Consider the following 23,343-nt stretch of genomic DNA (forward strand, 5'->3'; position numbering starts at 1 on the left):
TTCTTCTGACTTTTATACCTCCTTTACAGATCATGTGTCATTTGTGTTGAATTCAGCTGCTGGTGTAACAGTATTCCAATTTCTCTGGTTTTTTTTGCTCATTCATAGAAGCTGTACAAGAAGGAAGTGAGGCCTCCTTTCAAACCAACCGTTGGCAGACCTGAAGACACTTTCCATTTTGACCCTGAGTTCACCTCCAGAACACCTACTGGTAACTAAAGCATGTAGACACACATGCAAATACAGAATTAATGTATAGGTTATAGGCGACTGGGTTCAATGAGGAACAGAAAAAAAAGAAAACTACCATACTGATCAATCGTTTTTACTAAACTTTAATATTTCTAAAACACTGTCAAGCACTCTGCAGACGTTTGGTTCAATGTGTCTTGGGATATCCAGATTCTCCAGGCATCCCTCCCAGCGCGAACACACACCAGTTGTTTCGTGGTTTTAGCTTCGTTGCAACTAACCAAACTCAGGAGTCCAGTGTTGCTACAGTAGCGGCCACTCCTCAAGAGCTGAACATCAACCCCATCGCACAGGTATACATCTAATTAAATCACAGACTAGCACACAGTTTATGTATTTAGGTTTCTGACCTTTCCAAACATTACCTCAAATAAATTCCCTGTCAGCAACTACATAAGTCATTTAATGTTGTAGTGTTTGTGCACCTGATTATGTGTTTTCTACATAGCATCTCTGTGGTGATCTGGCCTTCGGTGATGTTTATGATCTGAAAGAAGAAATCGGACACACGGGAACCTCTGTCTGCAAAAGATGTCTGCACAGAATTACTTCAGTGGAGTATTGTGTGAAGGTAGGGGACACTTAACCTGAACTGCAATTTATTTAAATACACTATTGATTTACTCTTTGCCTTTAGAGCCTCAGCAGTAATATTCTTTACTATGATGGTGTTGAATGTAAACAGGACTATTTGTTAGCTTGTGAAATGACTATTTGGGGCTGCTTACATATTAAAATAAAATGTAGTCAAACTGGACAAAACTTGCATGCTTCCTGAGCTGTAACTCAGAGTTAGTTACAAATCACTGGTGATCCATCATGCTAATATGCTGTGCACATTTATGTCAGATTATTGACAGAGCGAGGAGAGATCCGTCAGAAGAGATTGAGATTCTGTTAAGATATGGACAGCATCCAAATATTATTACCCTGAAAGATGTAAGTACAGCACATGAGCCTGCAGAATAGTGATTTTTAATTTGCATGTAATTTTTCCTAAGCATTTTTTCTTTTTTTAAAAAAGATATTTGTTTGTATCTTTCTTCTGCATTCACCTTTACCTATAGGTGTTTGACGATGGCCAGTGTGTGTATCTGGTTCAGGAGTTACTGAGAGGGGACGAGTTGCTGGACAAAGCTCTGATGCACACAAATTTTACTGAGAGAGATGCATCAGACATCATGTGCGCTCTGACCAAAACTGTGGAATATTTACACTCACAGGGGGTAAGCTGGATGAAAGGAGGGCTTAAAAATCAATCTTTGAATTCAGGTGGGGCGGTTCAGTCCCAGTGTCATAACATAGTGCATATACATTGCCAAAGCCCCATAACTTCAGAGGTCATTAACATCAGCACAAAAGCTGTGTGCTGGGAGCTTCAATGGCAATGTCCATGTAGTATATTTATATGTATGCACATTATTAAGGCTTAATGGTGACTATTTTTTCCAGGTTGTACATCGAGACTTGAAACCCAGCAACATCTGCTATGCAGATGACAGTGGACTCCCAGAATGCATCAGGATATGCGACTTTGGTTTTGCCAAACAGCTCAGAGCTGAAAATGGTTTGCTGATGACTCCCTGTTACACAGCTACGTTCATGGCTCCTGAGGTACATCAGCAGTCATTACAAGGTGCATCTCAGTATCACTTATACAAATTATTTAACAGATATCTGTGAGTGGTTTTCTTTGCTTTTTTTGTATATGTGCAGATTTTGAGGAAACAGGGTTATGATGCAGCCTGTGACATCTGGAGCCTGGGGATCCTGCTCTACACTATGATAGCTGGGTGAGTTTATAAGGTCTTAATACAACTCACACTCACAGGTTGTGATACAGTTCAGGTGTAAACTGTATGCAATGTTGCAATTTTCTTCAAAGACTCCTGCAACAGCAATAAACAGCATGTCTAAATACACCCCCCCGGTGAAATAACAGTGAGACAATAAGAGAAAATGTCTCAAATCGGAGGTCATGGTTTTCTGGAGTCATGCATTTTTTATTAGATTGAATTGCTTTCTGTAAGTGGGCATTGTTGTTGGTCAGTTTCAGCCCATTTGCCAGCAGTCCCGAGGACACAGCAGAGGAGATTCTGGCTCAGATCGGCTGTGGGAAATTCATTATCACAGGAGGAAACTGGGAGCTGGTGTCAGAAGCAGCCAAGGTTCAAACATCTTAATGCTTTCTGATTTGCATAAAATGGAAATGTTTGCCTCTAGCATCGTAGTATCAGTGCAGAACAAATATATTAACCGTTCATGTCCCCATTTGTTTAACAGGATATCGTGGTTAAGATGCTCCATGTGGACCCCCACCAGCGTCTGACTGCCCCACAGGTACCATTAGTCCATAACATAAACTGGCCTGTCATATGGCATATTGTGCTATTAGTATAGTGCAGGTCCCACCTTGACAGTTTTTTTCCATCATGATATAATGAATATGCTATAGATATAAATTTTATTAATTTAGACAAAGCAATAGATTACAAAAGTGTATACAAACTGAAATTTTACATACATATCATTTCCTTTAGCCCAGATGTACACATATGCACTGAGCCTGATGTTCATACCACGACAGTATATCATGTGTTTGACTATATACCTACACTGTTTGCAATACTACAGATGTATCATGGTTGTGGTGTTACCACGTTATATACATTATATACATTCAGAGCTGATATCAGTTTTACTGTGATGCTTTTCAGGTTCTTCGTCACCCCTGGATTGTTGAGAGAGACCAGCTCTCTGACAAATGTCTCACCAGACAAGATCCACTCATTGTCAAGGTCAGAGCCTTTGTACTCTATGTAATTACAAATACAGATTACTATAGAGATAAGCATATTATCCCCTGTATCGTGCTAATATAGATGGAAAAATCACTTATATATCTATTGCTCAATCTAAAATCTTCTAAGGAGACCTCCAAAGAAAAGTGGATGTTTATAGTTTTTTGGGGTGGGTATTTTTATACTGTAGCTCCTACATTTTATGCTATTAATGTTTTGAGTTTGTAAGACTGCTACCTATATCAGGTCACTGTAACAGAAACTTTAACATTTTATTTAACCAGGAAGTCCCACTGAAATAAAGTGAATTCTACCTTAAAACAGAAGTTTGGTTCATCTTCGATGTTTAATGCAGAGTAGTCTTAAAAAGTATCTGGGGAAAAAAACACTTAAATTGTACCTGAAAGTATCAGATGTATTTGGATAGAGGAATGCAGCTTATAAATCGCTCCATTTTTACCAGCAGTGGTGCTGATTTACTGGTATGTCCATATTTTCAGTATTAGAGTGGTCTCCTATTAAACTGATTAATTTGCACAAAAAGAAGTAGGATTCAAAGTTGCATGCATAGCTTTATAACTGTTTCAGAGTAGTCCTCAAGGTCTGATTAGTTGATAATAAATATAAGTACACAATTTTAGTAAGTATAATTCTATAATTTCATACATGCCACAAAAATCTGTTATTGTTAAATTGAAAAGGCATAGTTAAAGTACTAAATAAACACTGTAGAGTAGCCACATGTGGTAAATGATTTATTAGTAATTCTAATAGGTTAACCTCATAGATTAAGTATACATAGATTAAGTATACATTTTAATCATACATTTTAACATAGGCTATTAAGGTACATAAGAGAAGATGCACTTTACTTTAAAGCTTGGGAATTCTTTTGTTATAACAGGTACAAAAATTATATATATTTAATAGCTAATATAATTAAATGGGTAACCATCAAATAGATTGTCTGGTCAATAATTCCTTTAAAATGGCTCTTTTGATAGTAAAGGTGTCACCTGAATTACACTGATCCAATACAATGCATTCTACTTTTATTCCACTAGGGGGCTCTATCTGCCACCTATTCTGCTTTGAGGCGCTGTGCTCCTGCCCCTGTCCTGGAGCCTGTTCAGTCTTCTGGCCTTGCTCAGCGGAGAGGGATGAAGAAACTCGGGAGTCCAAAACTCACTTCAGATCCTAAGGAAAAGGAATAGCCTCAACCATTTGAATGCAGCACAAATATAATTTTAGCTTTTAATCGTAGACCTGCATTCTAAAAAGCACAAATCACATCTAATAAACTATAACATGACAATATAGAGGCCTACTTGTACTGGCACCAGGATTAGCGTCAAGTCACTCGGTGAATTGTTTCAATTTTAACAGCTTGATGCACTGATATAAAATTCATCACATGCACCTTCATTGGAAACTGTGAAACTGAGTGGCTTGAGGAAGTCAAATAATAGACCTTAAAATAAATTATTCTTAATTTTGAAAAGAGAATTTTCAATTCAAACATACAGACATTTTATTTAAAAAAATTGCTTCTAACTTACCCGTCCTTTGGAAGCTGGCCTTGATTTCAGTTGGTTAACATCCTTGGTCATATAAGTGGCAAGGCTGTCTTACAATACACACAGACAAACTCTTATCTGCCTTGAATTACTGTATATTTGCAGGAACGGCTGCAGTTCAAAGTAAGAAACAGTAGACTGAAAAAACGAGTATTCAGTGCCACAAACATAAAAGTAGCAGTATGGTTTATATATTTTTGTATGTCAACAAAAGCATAGCATTTATTGTTCCAAAGTCATAACTTATACACACAGCATCTCTCTTAGATTAGCATATTTTACTCCAATCCTCAGACTCATGCCTGTTAAAAATGTAAATATCCTACCAAAGGGAATTATTTATTTAAAAATGCCATCTACATTAAGAACCACTGGATGTTGCACTCGAGCACCAGCAGAACAAAACAACCTAGCGTAAATATATATATTGTACGGCTGAGGTATAGTACAATTAAAAACACCAGAGGCCAGTGCCACTGGCACCTTTCTGTACCAGATTTTTTTTTTTTTTTTGCCCGATTCAGCTGCTTTCATACGGTGTTGTTCATGTCTGAGGTGGAGCAACACTTGTTGGGAGACTTTAGTCCTCAGCAAGTCGTCATTCAACTGGAGTAACATCATTTCCACTTTACCCATGTCTCTTCTGTTCTGCTCCTCTGGAATATACAGCTACTGAGATACTGAACAGCTATGCTCAAATTTCAAAACACACAGGAAGACTGACTATTTACAGAACCTATAGCAATGCCATTTAGTCTTATTGGTAGAAAATGTGATCAAGATTTTTCTTGCATAATTGTCTTCCACAGCCTTTGATTCACTGAGTAGTCTTTAAAAGAAACATGGCACACTCTGCAGTCTATACATTTTAGACAACGTCCAGCATAATTCATCAATTTGCATGTGCTCAAATGTGTTTATCAGTAGGCTTATGTTTGCCATTAGTATCTGAAAGCCAAAACATTGGAGAATCACTGTGTCAGATTTTTGTATATACTGTCTAATGCTGCTGCCCTGATTTTATCTAATGAGATGTTCACTCATAAAGACGAGGTATGATAGAACAGGGTTTTTTGCAGATACTAGTAGCACTTTGTGTTGTACAGGTAAGCCGTAGCAATGTAGATTATAATGCTCCACAAGTTAGAAACATACTTGCTGATCAGAGGTAAAACGTTTTGAGATGTGCAAGAAATAAGCACTGTAGTAGAGACAATACATTCTGCACACAGTTTTGTTTGCCAATTCAAAAACTGTGGGTTTTGTTGCACTGCACAACGGCAAAAGGTGTGGCTGGCGAACTGATGAAACTATAAGTATGCAGTATGAGTATGTGTGTTGTACAACCGTAAAAGTAATGTTGTATATATTGTTTATTCATTTAGACTGTACGTACTGTTGTGCAAAACCAACAGTATGTTGTATCAGCAGGCTTGGTTGTACAACTGTCAGCAACCAGGAAGACCGATATATTGTTTAGCAAATATATTGGGACTGTACATATTACATTGTGTTGTGCATCCATTGCTGTGTACATACTGTCTATACCCAGCCAATTGTTGAAGATATTGGCCAGAATGCCAAAGTTTTACAAATAAAGGAAAAGAACGGAAAATGACATTGAAGTGTATGAAGAGCTGGTTTGATTTGTTATTCTGACTTGTGACAGAAGCGCTCCCAGTAACGTGATCGATGACATTAACCTGCATGCAATCAATCAGCCATTGCCTAATAAGGATTTGGCTTGTAAAAATCTATATTTTCATAACATAAACAAAAGGTCCTGTTCCATTTAATTGCTGTGAAGTCAGTGTAGTTTTATATTTAATAAGAAGGGTCACACCAAAAGAAATTATTTTCCAGTCATTAATAACCATTTCCTAATATCTACAAATACTGAGAAAAATGTTTGACACCAACTTGCCTGTGAGGGGTAGAGGAAATCTCTTATTACCTGCCTTTTTTAGGAGTGAAACCTACTAAACCCAACATTTTAAACCTTCATGGTGCAGCAGCAGCAGCAGCAAGCCAGAGTTAAAGCCACTAGATGGCAACCAATCATAGTCCATCCTTTTGCTCTCTTTCCACTGCTTACTTGAAGTTGTCCCTTTAGAGCCATAATCCCTGAAAAAGAAGAAGGAAAACTCTTTAATTTATATCAACCACCAGGCACACCATAAAAGCTTTTAGCAGGCACTGAGCTGATGTGTCAGGTGGGTGTGGCGGGCTCATCAGCCCTGACATTTAAGTGCAGTAGTGCTCGGAGCAAAAGGGATTGTAGGATATGAGTAGATACAGATGACAAGCCCCCCTGTGAAGATGATTGCAGTGGAGTGACAAGAGGAGACCAAACAACAGACATAGCAAGGAGAAGGTGTCGGGAGGGGAGAGATGAAAGGCAAAAGAAAGAACAAGAGCTTTGAGAAACAATAACTCAACCCGGCAATTACAGCTTTGTCAGATTTTATGTTATCTTTTCATAAGGGGAGAACTTCAAAAATGTACTTAGAATCTTAAGAGTATATCGCCATTTTGAATTTATTGAAATCTTTGTAACTTTACCTTATGACTATGGAAAAATACAAATGATTGGTTTTGGTCTTAGGATTTTATATCATATTATTATTATTATTATTATTATTATTATTATTATTATTATTAAATCTGTGGATATTTAAGTAAACCATGAGTTGGAAAACTGGTTAGCACCTGATACAGGTTAGCACCCTGCAATATGCAAGTTTTCAAATGCCTATGTAAGCAACTTTCTGATTTAGTACCAACAGTGGTGTTGTTGAAAGGGACATGACATTTTTCTGTAAAGTTAAGACATTAATATTTGCAGTATTTTGGTTGCCTCATCGCTACATTATTTTTTATTTTTTTTAAAAAGCTATTTCATATTGTCATAAAGATGAGGAAGACCAAGATGGATGCAAAGACAAAACAACAACAACAAAAAACCCAACAAAACAAAACAAGAAACACTGTTACTTTATGAAATCCCTGGGAAGTGAAGTGTTCCACTTAGGAAATCCCCTGGTACAGTCACCTTAACACCATGTCTTTTAATGACAAACCAGTCAAGCTGCAGTCCTAGATCCACATCCTCAGTCTATGTGAGATGTACCCCACAACCAGACTGTATCAGCCCTCCAGAAGCTGAGCTACAGTATGCTAGGCCGAACCTGAGGTACTGACTTCCAGCGTTGGCTGAGCCAGTGTAGCTTTCATCCTGGATGGAGGGGTTGACAGGCCCAAGCACTCTTTCTCAATGTACATGTACTTTTGTAAGTGTTTAATACATTCAGCGAGAGATAACCCTGCTTTTCGTCAGAGTTTTGTTTGTTTGTTTGTTTGTTAGTTGGGGTTTTTTTTAATGGCAATATTAAATGCCATTTCTGAGCCTCCTCTTTGGGAGACCTCTGCTGATCACCTGCATGCAGAGATGTCTGAAATATAGCCGCTGGGGATGGAGACTGATGCTGGATTCCATCCACCTAAGTAAGATATTGGAGTTGGGAAGAGTAGTAGTAGCAGCAGTAGTCAGAAGAGAAAGAAAAAAAAAACATATTTTTTTATACTCCCTAGGCAAGTTAGAGCCACTAATACATCACAAAACTTGCAATGTGTGTGCACTCACAGATAGAAGCTGGCTGTGCATGGCTTATGTAATGAGTCACACACAACAGTGTGAGCACAGATTACAGGTTTTACAGTTTTACTATACATGTTCACTGCTGCCATCTTGGATTGTGAAATCAGGGCTGGAAGTGCTCTCCAGCTTTCTGAGTTGGAAATCTGAGTTGAGGGGGCATTCCAGTTGCAAATTCTAATTTTGAAGTTGAACTTTCTGGCTTCCCAATTCAAATGGAAAGCAGTACGAGAAAGACCTGATAAACTGGGAACTGCAGAAGCACCTGAATCATAAACTATGAGGGCATTAGTTTACCCTTTCCATCCCTTCATGAGGTGATACAGAATACTGATTAAACGTTAGGTCAAACACTTCTTCTTACCCTCCTTTGGGCATGACAAGTTTCTTGCAGCCACCACTAGAAATAAATGCTTTACCCCAAAGCCTTGTGGTTTCTGCCTGCCTTGGCCTCCTGAGCAGATTGGGACACACTCTCCTTCTCTCTGCATTTTAACTCCACTTTGCCTATCCCTCACTGCCACTGCTGGAGCTGCAATGCTAGCTCTATGCACCTGGTGGGGTAGTGAATTTGATTTTTGTGGTAGGCAGAGGACGAAAGCTTCTCCGTCTTTCTGTCTTTCATTTTCTCCAAGACTGGGCCACAAAAGACCTTTGGCGGGACACAGGGTACGTCCATGACTCCAGCCTTCTTTGTCCATGATTGACAGGTTTAACCACAAGACTGTCCCACCAGAGACTGCAAGGCTCACCCACAGCCTTGGACTCCTCCACAGGAAGAGCATGGAATAAGTGTATAAACTACATACATTTTATACCAGAGTACAAGGCTTGGATTCATATCTTCCAATTCTTTTCTTGATAAACAATGTGACAATGTTAAGGGAACATGCTGACTTTGCTGTATAGTGAGATCAATCTGCGTCAGATGTACATCGTAACTTACGACATAACCAGAACCGTTTCTTCTGATGTGCACCTCCTGAGAAATGTAAATACACGCCAGGTCAACTGCTGGAAGGTGGTGTCATCCTTGTCCTCCTTCATTTTGTCTAAATTGAGGTCTGTGTTGACGTCGCCATCCAGGTTACCCTCATTTCAGTTGAGGAGTCATTCACAAATGGCCGGGACACAACCAGTTCTTGCCCTCTATCATGTTTACCCATCTTGTGGTGGCTCATAGTTGATGGATGTCAGTCACAGCATTAGTGGCTGACAAGAAGGGGTCCTGCTGGGGTAGCAGCTATAACCATAGCCTGTTGGAAAAGGATGACATGTTATGCCATCTGTAGGTAGCGCTAACATCTGGGTTAAATCCAAATTGACTGTGTTAGCATGAGGGTTAGAGGCCATAACATGGCTAAACGAGTACGTCACCAAATTGCAGCTTCACATTGCTCACTTTTTCACTGTAGGAATCACTTCAAAGTTAGAACAGCTAATAATTCACATTATAACAGTCTCCTCTTTAGTTACATCTTTGCCTTTATATTCCAACATTCCCCTTCTGTCACAAAACAGAGGTCCAAAGAAAAGGGATATACACACTGACAGGGACAGATATCCCACCACCTATGGCACTGGATGTGCGTACATGCATATAAACACACACACACAGAGACACAGACCCTTGGACACCCTGTGGCATTACAGCTCGACCTGCCATTCGGACATTCACCGAATCAGACGGACAAATCTCTAACAGACGGCTCCTGACAAAGAGATTATCACCGTGACAGGAGAAGTGTGTGCAGCTGTGGGTGGTAGAGTTTATAGCAGGAAGATGGGGGTAGGGAGCGAACTCAGTACTTTCACACATTTTGCTTCTCTGCTCTCTCTCCCTCGCACTCTCATCACACCGGCATACATAGTCAGACTATATGAGAAGCAGATGCATTACCTTTCATTACATGTGTGTGTGTCCATGAACATGTGTCAGGCCGGAAGAGAGGGACTCTAAAATCAGTTAACTGTACTTTAGAGGTTCTGCATAAGAATGAGTCCAGGTGTAAGATTTGTTGTCATTTTAAACTGTGTGAGAACTTTCCTTGTATTGGTGTTATGCTATAATTCACCCTTTGTATCTTACAATTAATACAATACGAATTACATCTCCCAGCTATATGCCAGAGCTCTGTGACAAACAGGTGCGATACGTGGCACACTGTAGTCTATGCAGTAGACTCCACCCAGCCTTTTTCTGTTGCACTGCTCATCAAAGCAATTTCAAGCCAACTTAGCTTCTGAAGGAAGGATATGTTACAGTGTTGAATAAAACAACAATGTCTGCTGTAGCAATGGTGTCTGGTGCACAGCAGCTAAATCAAAGGAGGGAAAAATATTTACCACTTTATACTCACTAAATTTGTAAGAAATCCTGTGCAGATTTTAAGAAATAAAATAAGTACAGCAATATGAAGGCAACACAACAAAAGATTTCGGTGCAACAGGGTTAAGTATAAACTCTTCAGTTATATTAGTGTCTTACTACAGAAGTTTTAAAATTAAAATATACATTGTTCATTCATTTTTTTCCACCATCAGTCCCAAGTGCTCAACTTCAGCAGTATATTTCTGTACATACTTTATGTGACGTCAAACTTTATGGACTGCTGCAGGGTTGTTATCTGGCTCTTTAATTCAAATCTATATTAAAGTGGCATTAAAGTTTTTTAATAGTGTTGAGGATAAATCAAGGCATCAAACCTGCACTTATCCATTCGTGTAGCTAGTTTTGTGCCAGAATTATGGTCCTAAAAGGGAACAGAATCAATAAGAAATACCACACTGATGTTACTCTGCGTATTGCTTCACTCACATATAAATTTAACTGGAGAAAAGTTCATTTCATTTATAATCACAAACAATTTAACCACGAATGCCACCAATCTTTGCTCTAATTGTACAGAGAGTTATCAAGTAGCCACTGTGGATGAAATGGCTGATGGGACACAGTTTGATATTTTCAAACAGTTTTTGAACAAACCACAAATTGCTGCAATGACGGTGATATAATCATGTAATCCAAACACAAATACACTCACAAGTCAAAGGTGCCAGAGGAGGATAAGTGAAGCTCTGTAGAAAGTCAATTAATCTTTTCAGCGGTCCCCCTTCCCTCCGCCCTGCTTAAAAGCTTCATTTACCTCCTATGGAGAAGAGATAGAAACACCATTAGTGAGATGATGGCAGGACTGGAAAGGGGAAAGGAGAATCTCACAGTTGGATGAGCTGAAACAGTATAGGCCCCCATCTCCTCAAAAAGTGTGTGTGCGCGAAAAAGGCGAGAGCATCTTCTGCATGGGTGAGCTCAATTAGGTTCCATCTTGATTATCAAAGGTAGTGGTGTACAACTTTTAAGGCGGAAGTGTGCCTCAAATCCTGGTAATGGCAAAGGGTGGGCCGACCTGCAGAGTGAAGCAAGAGTTGGACTGATTGGAGTGGAGATGTGACTGAGGTTGGGTTTTTTTTGTTGGACAGAGGTGCTATACAAGGTGTACATTAGGGAATAACACCCTAACCACTATTTCCATATCTAAAGTAATGTGCGTGTGTGTGTGTGTATGACAGTGAGAGAGTGTGCGGCATTCGAGCCCAGCTGGATAAGTGATATTCATGTGTGTTTGCATGCACGCGTTTGGGTGTGTGAAATGCCAGTGAGCATATAGGCTTCGCTTGACTGAGCTCGGCTGGCTGCTGGGGCACAATTGGGGGGCTCTCTGTGTAAAGAGGTCAAAATACACACACATACAAACAACAGTGAGGAAGTTTGGCTGAATACGCAAGGCTCTGATAATCAAACAGTATGCAAATCAGCCAAATCCTATGCAGAAACAAACAATATGCCATATGAATCTAAGATTACAAATACACTACACTATGAACGATTCCAAACCTCACATTACTTATATATGTCACAGTGTTGCCACATTAGTCTGTATACATCTTGACATTTAAATTCAAGCCACCTGAGCTCGCAAGTTTCAAAATGATGTACGTCGAGGTGCAATATGTTTTCCTCCTCTCCCTGTTGATCGTAATTACTGCAGATCTGATCTCAGGGCTGTAAGGTTTTACTTGGGTTAATACACTTGCTGGCAGAAGAAGGTCAAGTTAAATCAATAGTAAGAGCATAGGCAAACCCTGGGCTGAAGTCTTGCAGGGGTAACTACAGGCAGGAGGCCAAGTCCCCATCTTCTTAATTACAACCAGCTTCTAGTGCTGACCCTGAAGACTTCTACAAGTCAATAACATGCACACAGTTCAATATGTGTTCTATTACTTGCACCGTATAACTCACACTCCTTCAGGGACAACGGGCCACAGGCTGACTTGAAGATCTGTCAAACTAATCATTAAGGAGTTTGGAAAAGACAGTGCTGGTTTTCCTTTATGCAGCATTGTCTCTGCATGCCCTCCCATGTGAATGTGTGCGTGGTTCAATGTGTCTCTGTGCCTGTTTTCACTAGTCTAGTGTGTAAACAAATGTTTTGTCCCAGTTAACTAGGTCCCAGTCAGACCAAACCCATTTGGCATTGGTCCACTGATGCTGGTGTGTGCATGCATTCAGGCTACGGCAATATATAGATATATGTGGGCATATGTGTGTGTTGTGAACATGGCAGCCAGGGGGATAGCATGCTGCTGCTGCTGCTGACACTGGGCCTGTCTGCCTGGTGTGCCCCTTTCTGCACCAGTAGAGCTGGCACTACCTCCTGCCTCTGCCCAGCGCGCCAGCTGGGCGCTACCAGGAGAGGCCCTGCAGAGAGAGGACACAGGTCAGCTGTGACAGAGGGATGCAGAGAGAGAGAGGTGTGGAGTAAAGGGGAAAGGTTTAGATACAGAGCGGGGATAGAGGGATACAGCATAGTCATAGAAAGTTAAAAGAAGACTGAATACAAAGCAAGTAAATATTTCACTATTAAACAATGACATTATGATGAAAATGGGTTGTCATTATAGGCATAAGATGACCTTTTGTGTTTGTCTTGTGACATGTGTGTGAGGTGGGATTCACTTCAAAAGTCTGATAGTTTAATGTAAACCACTTATATACATTCTGAACACCAATTTGAATTTTATACCTGAAAAGTAGCATTTACTTCCACTTTTTCTTGCCCAATGTCAAAAGGTGGATTCTGAGAAAATCAGATGTGTCAGCATTAACCATCTAACAGTTTGTAACCTTTCTGGTTCTTTTAATGACATATCATTTAGATGCATTTGATATTTGCATACGGGACTTGGACGCTGTATTACAGTCTGTGGTTCTGCAGTCATTTTGTTGGGGTGTCCAGGTTATTATGTCAGAACGGTCAAATGAATTTACAATATAATTTGTTCCTTGATTATGTGATTTTTAAATGTTTTATTTTATCAAATTATACCACACTTAATTACCATTTCGAGACATCTATAAATATTAGTGTCAACTTTTCAAACAGACATTTTCTACAAATCAATTAATAAATGTTAACTACTATTTCATTGTTTGGTAATAGTACATAACTAAAATAAAATTAACTATGAATTAACAAGGTTTTTCCTCAACACAATAGTGCATACATTCACTTTGGACCAGCTGCCCGAGAGATGTATAGTATTTGCTTGAATTTACTAAGGTTACAATTTATTCTACAAGGTGAAGAAAAAAATTATATAAAACTTGCCAAGATATTTCACAATCATATCTCATGGCTGTATTGCCTTGTATGGCTTTCTTTATAGGCTCTTTGTTCTTTAGAAAAAACAAAAGCAATAAACTTTTTTTTACCAAAATCTTTATTCTTTTTATTTTTTTTAACTTTAGCCACTGTAGTTAACTAAGCTGACTGGTTAAGTGAGCTTCACTTGGGATATTTTAATCTAGACGCTGTGTTTCTGTGAGATAATGACTCTTTCCCAGCACTATTACTCAATTAGAACAATTTCATATCATCTTTTTTGTTTGCAGCCTGCAGTGAGGTGCGACAAATGAGTCTTCTCGGTAACAGATGACATAAACTAAGGTTGGCAAAGATATCCAAATTGTAGCTATAAACAAAAAGTATGTGTCTATTCTATGCTGGCACGTTCAAGATATACACATGAAAATAAAATAAGACATACGAGTTCATTTGGTTCCTGTGAACACCTTAAGATCAATGAGGCTCTGTGTTTCTTGGTTTGCTCATCCATGTGTAAATGAGACTATTTGCATTGTACAGTGATTAGGGAAATTAGAGACCTGCTGAGGGAAATCACATTGCGTGCTCAGCCACAAGGAAGTAGGGTTATTGCTGTCTACAACTGTCAGACACTGACACTAGGCTTTGGGACTTTTCCATATGGCATGAGATAATATTCCTGGGAGGCAGAACACTTTCAAAAGCTGCACATACATATTATCTGCATTTTATAGTGTGAAATACTCGTTGGTTATTTGTGAACTGTACTCACCTGTGATGTATTGCAAAAAAAAAAAAAAAAAGTGCTGAGAATATATTAAGCATTACCTTAGAAATCAAACTTATGTATAGTTCCATTGCTTTATCTTTCAACGTGCCCAATTACTCCATCAAAAGAAGTAAAGCTTAATGATCCTGACTGGGACTTGGGTGGCAACACCTTTGTTCCCCGAGTCAAGTCACAAACTAATGAGTTTAACTGGATGGTAAATAACAGCACAGGCATGTCAAAGGTCTCTGACCTTTCTACTCGAGATTTGCAGTGGACTACACTGAACAAACCCTTTCAAGGTCCTGCAACCTATCATTAAGAAGAGCAGCTTAGACGAAAGCGCCAGAACAAGAACAAGAACAATAAAAAAAAACAAACATTTTCTCTTGTTGTTTGCTTTCTGTGCTTCTGTGCCATCCTGAGGGAAGTTGATGGGACAAAACATTTGCTGAGTAAATCATTCACTGAAAATGACAATAGAGACAATAAAATGTAAGCTCTTTGTGTAAACTGCGAAAATAATAGGAACGCTAATAAAGAACGCCTTGTTTTTGAGAGTTGGGCTTAGAACAAATGTAACCCTGGTCGCTTAAAGGACAACATCTGGTCTTATGACTTTCGTCACTATGCTATAATGTAGTGTAGCTCAAAGCCCAAATCTACTGGCTTTGACATGAAAGACCTGCAGGGCTATCCGTTAAGTAGCGGAATCAGTGGGATGAAGTCATTACACCAGTATGAGAGACGGAGCCTTGATACCCTCACCTTCTTTCTCCTTCTACTCCCAACCTCCTGCCCCACCACAGACACCCTCTGAACACCCCGCCCCAAGTCCGCACCTTTTCCAAAGCGTCCTCTCTCCCACCCCCTTTCTCCATGGGCCCTGGGTCTCTGGCTGGCACAGCTGTGCCGGGAGCCGTGCTGTCACAAGCGGTTAGGGTGACAGCCACTCACACTTCATAATGTCCCTCTCACAGGTCACCGAGCGACAAGCTGGGTCACCTCGCTCCAGCAGGCAGCCCCAGGGGAAGCAGAGTGCCCCCGCCACCTCCACTACCTCCCCAATCCCTCCCTCACCCACCATCTCCCCATCAAATCCCCAAACCTTCCACCCTCCTATTGCCCAGAAAAATAGAGAGACAGGGGGTTTTGGGGGGGGGGGGGGTCCAGGTGGAAGGACCTATTCTGAAGGGATGGTCCACGAGAAACTCTCCATGCTGGAGACTATGCCAGGCCCGTGATTACAGTGGGCACTGTTAGTTCCTCTGATAGGGATGAAGCTGGCAGCATGGGTTAGGGCTTGTATCTGCTGTGTAGATGGTAAGACCTCAGAGGAACATGATGATGCACTGCCTTTCTGTAGATCTTATGGCTGCCACAAAATCGGGTATCAATGCAGCAAAATAAATCAAGATCAAATATATTTTAAGCTTTATTCTTTGAATTATAGAAACCACAAAATCTTAAATATAAACTTGACTTTCTTGCCATACTCCAGATGGGTGAAAGCATGGTATGAACTTTGTAAATGGCCATAGGAGAGCACCATATGCTCCTCATGTCTGCCATCCAACTGTCATTAATGTGCATTATCTGTGCTCTCAATCTCATTGTCTAACCTAATAGCAATGCAAGTCAGTAGAGACAACATTAAGATTCACATTATTGGGCCCATGCTGACACTCTCTCTAATTGGTTTGCCATTTTTACCTAATGCACAGCTTTCAGGTCATCACAATTAAAACTGTCTGTCTGAATATGTCACGCGAATTAAGTGGCTCTTTCTTAGATTCAGAGTATCTAGAATATTCAAATTGCATTTAAATGCCATTTTCCTTGTCTTTAAAAATATGTTAAAGCAGATTTAAAATATACATTTGACATACATGTACTTTAGATATGAACTGCTAGAGCAACACAAAGAAATTGAGAACAACAACTAAGCAACGAGTTGTTCATAGAAATATTTTCCTACTTCACGCACTAACAAACGACAAGTTAAGCATGTGAATTTAGGGGGCAGATAAGCAAACTGGATGCAGCGCCTAGCGTTGGCTTCAGCTGTGAGCGAGAGGCCTCGTACCCAATTCCCCTTATTCAAACAGTCACACCCAGAGAGCGGTTAATTCACTAAAGGTGCACATACACCCACTGAACAATGTGTAGCAATTAATTTCGCTCTCCCTCCCACATCTGGCGCTTCGGTGTGACCCTGCCTCTGCTGCGCTGTGTCAGTCAGGCTAGGCAAGGCTCTGTAATTTCACACGTAAAGGACCCCAATGAAACGTGAAAAGAATATGTGGCATTGTTAAATTGCATTAAAGAGTTTAAAACAGTTGATCTGTGCCCCCCCACCCCCCACCTTCTTCCAGAGAAAACAAAGCAGTAGATGTGATCAAATGCTCACTGATGAGATGTGACATAATGCAATATGCACAGAGGATGCATTTTCACAAAGGGGAAAATTTCATTACAGGCCCCTCTGCAAACAGGATAAACACCTTGGAAGAGAGAGAGAGGTACGATGCCACAACAGGGGCCACGCTAAAGGGACCGTCAGGCCTCTCCAGATCTTGGACTAATTGCCTGTCAGGTATCAGGTTCCATGGAGAGATTCAAAATACCTCGGAACTTGGAATTTGCTGCAGTAAGGTGTACGGCTTATTTAGCGAGTCACAAACACACAGCAGCAGCAGCAGCACAGATTCCAAGTTTTACAGCTTCATTACTGTTTATGTTTGCTGCCGCCATCTTGGATTGTTAACTCGTGGTTGCTGGGGCTGTTCCAACTTTCCGAGTAGGAAATGCAAGTTGAGGAGGTGTTCAAGATTCATATTCCAAACTCGAACTCGGAAATTCCAACTTCACATTCATTCTGGAACCCACTATTATTGTGCGTTTTATGTCACTGAAAATATTTAACTTTTGGACTTTGGAAAGACAAAGGACTTTTAAACTCTACAGAGCGATGGGGGTTTTTTGTGATTTTTCTGCAGTATCACCCTTTTTCACAGTCATGTAACTTTATGGAAACGCTCACGTCATGAAAGGCAATACATACATTTTCTTTGTTACAAGGAAACTTCACATCGTGGCCTCAACCACAGCTCTAGGATTCCATGTTTTAAGCCATTTCTACTGTTTTCTGGTATTATTTTGAGGAAGATTGTTCAGGCATTCATTCGATACTGGAAGTGCACACAGGCAGGAAAAATGGGTTAAAAACTGAAACCGAAAGCTCACTGCTGAGAGAATGCTACTGAGGTATGCGCTCCAGACACTCAACCACTGGGCCACCCCCTTTTTTCAGGCATTTAATAATGTGAATTGAACAATCTATCTGAACATAAGATGAGATTTACAAATGTACTATTTGGTTACACACAAACTTTAATCATTGGTTATTGTTCATCTCTTTCCTACAGTGTGTCTTTTGTCCTGTCTTTCTCCCCTCACCCCCAAGACCTGACTGTGCCCGTTTCTGCTGGAGGTTTATTCCTGTTAAAACCGAGATCTTCCTTCCCGCTGTCATCAAGTGCTTGTTCACAGGGGCTCATCTGATTGTTGGGGTGTTCACTGTATTATTGTCTTTACCTTACTGTCTTTGCCTTGAGGCAACCGTTTCTGTGATTTGGAGCTATAAAAATAAAACTGAACTGAATGAATGAACAAGCTCATGCTTCTCTGTTTTGTTGTAAATTTTCAGTTGGCTAAATTTTCAAAGATGGCAAAAAGTTCAAAAGCTAAAAGCATCATAAAGACGTCCTCCCATTCATGCAAAACTGGAGAATTCTACACTGTTCTTCTTCCTTACAACTTATCCTTAGCCTCGAACACACCATCCTCTCCTCTACTCCCCGATTGCACCACCTCTCTGTCTCTCTCTCTTTCTCTGTGCCACTGTGCCAGTCACCACGCTCTAGGGCTCTGGAGATATTTCAAACATATCTGAGAAATCAATCTTACAGCAAACTGAAGGAAAACATCGAATGTCATTGAGCAATAAGTATGAAGCCTGTCAGAGGTGGAGCTGAGAGCTGGGCCTGCGGCAAGTAAGGCCTGCCAGTATCCCAGTGAGAGGCCTCGTCAGCTCGGCCCCCGTGCCTCTTCCCATACACACATTCACACACACAAGCGTACATGTGCGCGCGCGCACACACACACACACACACACACACACACACACACACACACACACACACACACACACATCTGACAAAGACAGTTACAATGTCGTTATACTGTTTTTGATTCACACTGCTTCCTCTTACTTCACCTATCTTACTTCTGTCTGTCCAGGATATTTAAAAAATAAAAAAAGTGTGCATTTATATTGTGTATTAGATACAGACAGAAAACATGGAGAGAGACAGCAGGGGTACGACATGTAGCGAAGGTCAAGCCAGCTTGCTAAATACAAAAAATTAAAACCATGCAATAATTAGAATTCAAATAATTGATAAGCTATTACTTTAATTACCGGTCATTATGGCAATCATTTTCTTGTTTTGTCACAATCCATTTCAGTTTCACAGGTGCACAATGGCATCTTGCATCTCATATGATGAAAACCCAAACAAATGATATTCAATTTAGTGTCACAGGAGGATTTTTTTTTTGCTATTTTGCTTTAAAAGAATTACACGATTACTGGATTATCAGAATTGTGTGATAACTTAATCAAGCTTGTTCCACTTTCAAATACAGCTATTTGCTCTAAATTGATCTGTATAACAATTACACAATCAAATTTATTACCCGCTCATTTAGCAAAATCTGACTAAATGATTGTATGCCAGCAGCGATTTCAAAAAAAAAAAAAAAAAAAAAAAATCAATGGGTCTTTGATCCTTCTCACAGAATACAAGATGCTCTGAAACTGTACGTCCTCCACTATGTGGTTCAGGGTAACCCTTTGCATCTAGCTGAGAGGAGAAGTAGATACAGGCCAACAGAAAATGAAAACACGAGAGAGGAAGACAGATTTCAGTAGGCAGGAGGGGAGAAGGGCAGCAGATAAGGAGAGACTCAGCCCAGATAGACAAGTGAAAGGAAGCAGAAGTTGATGAAACAAGATGTCACCACTGATGGGTCATTACACCCAAGTAAGCATGGGACACTAGCTGAGCTTGCACTGCCCCCACCCCTCACCACCACCCCTTCATCTTTTTTTTTTGTCCCTGAGCAGACAGTAACTACTTTATTGCTACTGCCTCCTCACTATTACTTTTCAGGCTCTGTGCTGATTATCCTCTCGGTACAACAAATCACTGCAGCTCAGTGTCGCGGCACTCCAAATTGGCCCGCTTATATTTGCGTACAGATGTGTTTACATCCCCAGGTCAATTGAATTAGGCCTTATAATGAGCCTGGGTGCTGAACAGCTAGCATGCCTGAGCACACTGGGGCATGAACAGGCGCAAATCAGGTGAATCCAGTTAAGAGAGTTTACACTTAACATCACATGCACCCAGTATTTGTCTCGCCGTCTCTTGCTGCACCCATCCTGTTGCTCATTATTATGACTCCAAGCCTGAATGATGATCAGGGCAACAACATCTATGCAACGCCACATCAACGGGTTGAGGGTGTGGAATCAAAAAGCAACACTAATCTACAAATCCCCAGTGTGAGAGTTTGATAGTAAAGCTCAACCATTACTTGTTTTAAAGCTTACTCATTATTTAGCCTTCTTATCACACAGCCACTGGTCACATCACAAAGATGAGCCAGTACGGATGCAGAAAGTGAGATGTTAATGTAAGGAAGAACACTGAATGAACAAATAACACTGAATTATTCAAAAATATGCCTAAATCTGAGTGCATGAGGGATGAATTAGTGATCTGCCAGTGATTTAGAATGATAATGAAATGTTTGTTTCTGGTGATGGACAGGGTAGCCTGGGTAAGTGCTGTGATGTGAATATGACAGTTGGATCTGAGGTCCTTGAGCTGTTCAGTGACAGGGAACAGAGAGGTCATCATTATAGAAAACAGAAAGAGCTGCTTGACCTTGAAAAGTAAGGTTATATGCGTGCTTACTGTCTTGCATCAGCCCCCATAAATACACATACATATTTTTATTATTGCACCTGAAACAAATACAATGTAAACACATAATTTAAAAGTTTAATGATAAGCATAATTTACAATTAGTTGAGTTACGTCTCAAAATATGTTGATGTAGAGGGAAATGTATTAGCCTGCAGTATAGATGAGCCAATTATTTTAACTCAGAAATAAACCTGAAAGCTCGTGCAAAGAAAAAAAACAAACAAAGCAAAAACAAAATATGTATATATATTCTGAGCCTCAATGGTCGCCATCAATCAAATACAAAATACCAAACTAATGTAGTCCGTATTAGGTAAGAGTTTCAGGTTTTTCACACATGAAGTGATGGAAGAGCCCAGAGGGATCTCACATCAGTTTCCATGTGTGCATGTAGACTAGTGAGTGGAACTAAAACCAGGCTTGCGAACCAACGCGCCCTGGCTCCACTGGGACACACATAAGCGACAACAACAGCCGAATTAACCATGCACACTGCAGACGCCAGCGCGCTGAGCTAATACCAGCGAGCTGTGTGCTCAGTCAGCGGCCTCGGGTCCACTCTGGTCCACTGATTCGAGGGACTACGATGAACCGTCATGCAGCTATGGTTCTGTGCCGTGAAATTTGACCGGGGTGTGAAGGTGGAAAAACCAAATAAGCATGATGCTGAAATACAGTATCACGCTTTCTCACCCCTCTCACGCCCATCTCTCAACACTGTCAAACAAGATAAAGTGGAAAATTGTACATGATCAGAACGGTCTTGATTTCTTCATTGTGACTAATGTGCCATTGGCTCTGGCTTGTTTGAACTACCGTCTCCTTTATCTCTAGCAGTTTAAAAAGAATAAAACAGTTTTAAAAATCTGGTTTAATAAGTTCCTTCTTACTTTTCCCAGCATTTTCTATTTCAATTAGATACAACAAAAGGTCACATTTCACACAATACCCATTTTGCTTTACTTTCCTCACAAGTGAATCCCTTCTCTATTTCCTTGTGTTTTATTTTTTTACATTTACTTCAACAAAACGCAACCAAGGATCACTTGGCACTTTTTTTTTTCCTGTCCATCAGAAATCTTCTCTTGACCCTGGACATGTTGCTGCCTTCATGCTGGTAACTCTAATAGCATCCGATCCACAGAGAGCAGACCAACACTGCTTGAGCCACACAAACACAGGCACACACAAAGCTCCGTGCACCCTTTCTGCAGCATTCCTGTAACACTGATAACAGAGTTCATCTCTTTGCTTTCCTCATGTGTACTGCATAAAGGTCATAAATGCATTAAACTAACATTTGCACAGGCAGGAGGACACACACATACACACACAGAGAACTCACAGGGGTATTAAAGGACCCCCCACTCTCTAAAATAAATAAATAAAATGCAACATGAAGAGAAGACAGCACAAAGACACTTATTACCTGGACCAAGGTCCTATTACCTGGACCTTGAGGGGCCTTGGCTGCCTAGACGGCATCTGAAGGTGGAGCCTCCAGTCTTAGTATCCATGACCACAAACACACACAAAGCGGCTGAAACAGTCAACTTGGGCTGGCAGAGAGCTGGTCTCAGCCACTCTCACCACACTGGGCCTAGTTATACTCTGTCTGTGTGAGGTACACTGATTACTGATATTACACGCACACACACACACTACCTTCACTGCAGGGTATGTGTAAACTCACCATGCAGAAGCAGGTCGCTGCATTAAACACAAGCATATGCTAGCAAGGAGTCTTACTATGATCTTGCACACAGCACTCCACTAGACTGGGCTTCAACACGCTACACTAGTCCGTATTCCACTGCATTACATTGGGCAGGCTAACGCTAGCTCACGCACTGCCACAGTGTTAACAACCGCTCGGTCCTTGCTAGCAGGTTGCTAAGCTAGGCTAAAGCAAATCAAGGCCTCCTGCAGTCATTGGTGTGAGAGCCCATTTTCACAGTTCACACCCGACCTGCTAATGGCTGATCATTCATTCACGCTCTCTGTTGATTGCACAGGCAGGGGGTTGGCCAATCGTACAGTTCGCTAATGTACCGTACATAGTGAGGATAATCGGCGAGAGCAATAAGCATGTTAATGTTCTGTTGGCCATGAAAACTGAGGTCTGGTAATCTGGGAATATTTTATGAGCAGGATCATCTCAAGAGTTGTGTTTGGTTCGGAACTACAGGTCGGGGCAGCAGAAGATTCATTCATTCATAAAAGACAAACTTGTTCAGTCCGCGGTGTTTAAGGGACCACATTCCTTATGATAATGTTACAGTTTAAATCCATGTACCGTGTCGTCCAGCAGTGGTTATATCGGAAATGCTCAGTGCAGATGCAGACCTCTGAAATGAAATGCTTTAATTCTGCATGCCCTGAAGGCAAGCAGAAGAACTGTTTGAACTTGAACATGTACATGTTTTGGATAAACTTTTTGGATAAACTTTATAATATCCGAGTGTATGTTGATATTTGATTACTGCTGAAATTGTAACAGCACAATAACACGGTATGTCCTAAAGACGTGACCTTGCCATGACCATCAGGATACTTTGAAGGCA

General features: G+C 40.5%; 1 protein-coding gene and 1 long non-coding RNA gene across 4 annotated transcripts in view; one reads left to right on the top strand and one right to left on the bottom strand.

The window, feature by feature from the left end:
* Positions 1-6,250, top strand: part of rps6ka2 (ribosomal protein S6 kinase, polypeptide 2) — a 19,395-nt gene extending 13,145 nt beyond the window's left edge. Inside the window, exons 12-22 of one of the 2 annotated variants that reach the window (XM_085268050.1) lie at positions 109-211; positions 361-545; positions 701-823; positions 1,102-1,191; positions 1,320-1,478; positions 1,705-1,866; positions 1,969-2,045; positions 2,303-2,420; positions 2,536-2,592; positions 2,970-3,050; positions 4,118-6,250. In XM_085268050.1, the coding sequence (XP_085124176.1) occupies positions 109-211; positions 361-545; positions 701-823; positions 1,102-1,191; positions 1,320-1,478; positions 1,705-1,866; positions 1,969-2,045; positions 2,303-2,420; positions 2,536-2,592; positions 2,970-3,050; positions 4,118-4,267 (1,305 nt within the window). In that variant the 3' untranslated portion in view covers positions 4,268-6,250. The remainder of the gene's footprint in view (positions 1-108; positions 212-360; positions 546-700; positions 824-1,101; positions 1,192-1,319; positions 1,479-1,704; positions 1,867-1,968; positions 2,046-2,302; positions 2,421-2,535; positions 2,593-2,969; positions 3,051-4,117) is intronic. The other variant, XM_085268054.1, reaches the window with a different exon arrangement.
* Positions 6,249-22,701, bottom strand: LOC146583175 (uncharacterized). 2 transcript variants are annotated; one of them, XR_014891337.1, is made up of 4 exons: positions 22,473-22,701; positions 11,330-11,434; positions 9,232-9,541; positions 6,249-6,754 (listed from the first exon to the last, which is right to left on the bottom strand). It is a non-coding gene; the product is annotated as an uncharacterized LOC146583175 (long non-coding RNA). The 2 variants fall into 2 exon arrangements; XR_014891338.1 differs by lacking the exon at positions 11,330-11,434 and adding an exon at positions 22,209-22,394.
* Between the last annotated feature and the right edge of the window lie 642 nt (positions 22,702-23,343).

This window comes from Mchenga conophoros, linkage group LG1, assembly GCF_057382185.1.
Source record: "Mchenga conophoros isolate Kocher_MC1m ecotype Shallow Benthic linkage group LG1, M_conophoros_male_GT1.1, whole genome shotgun sequence".
NCBI lineage: Eukaryota > Metazoa > Chordata > Actinopteri > Cichliformes > Cichlidae > Mchenga > Mchenga conophoros.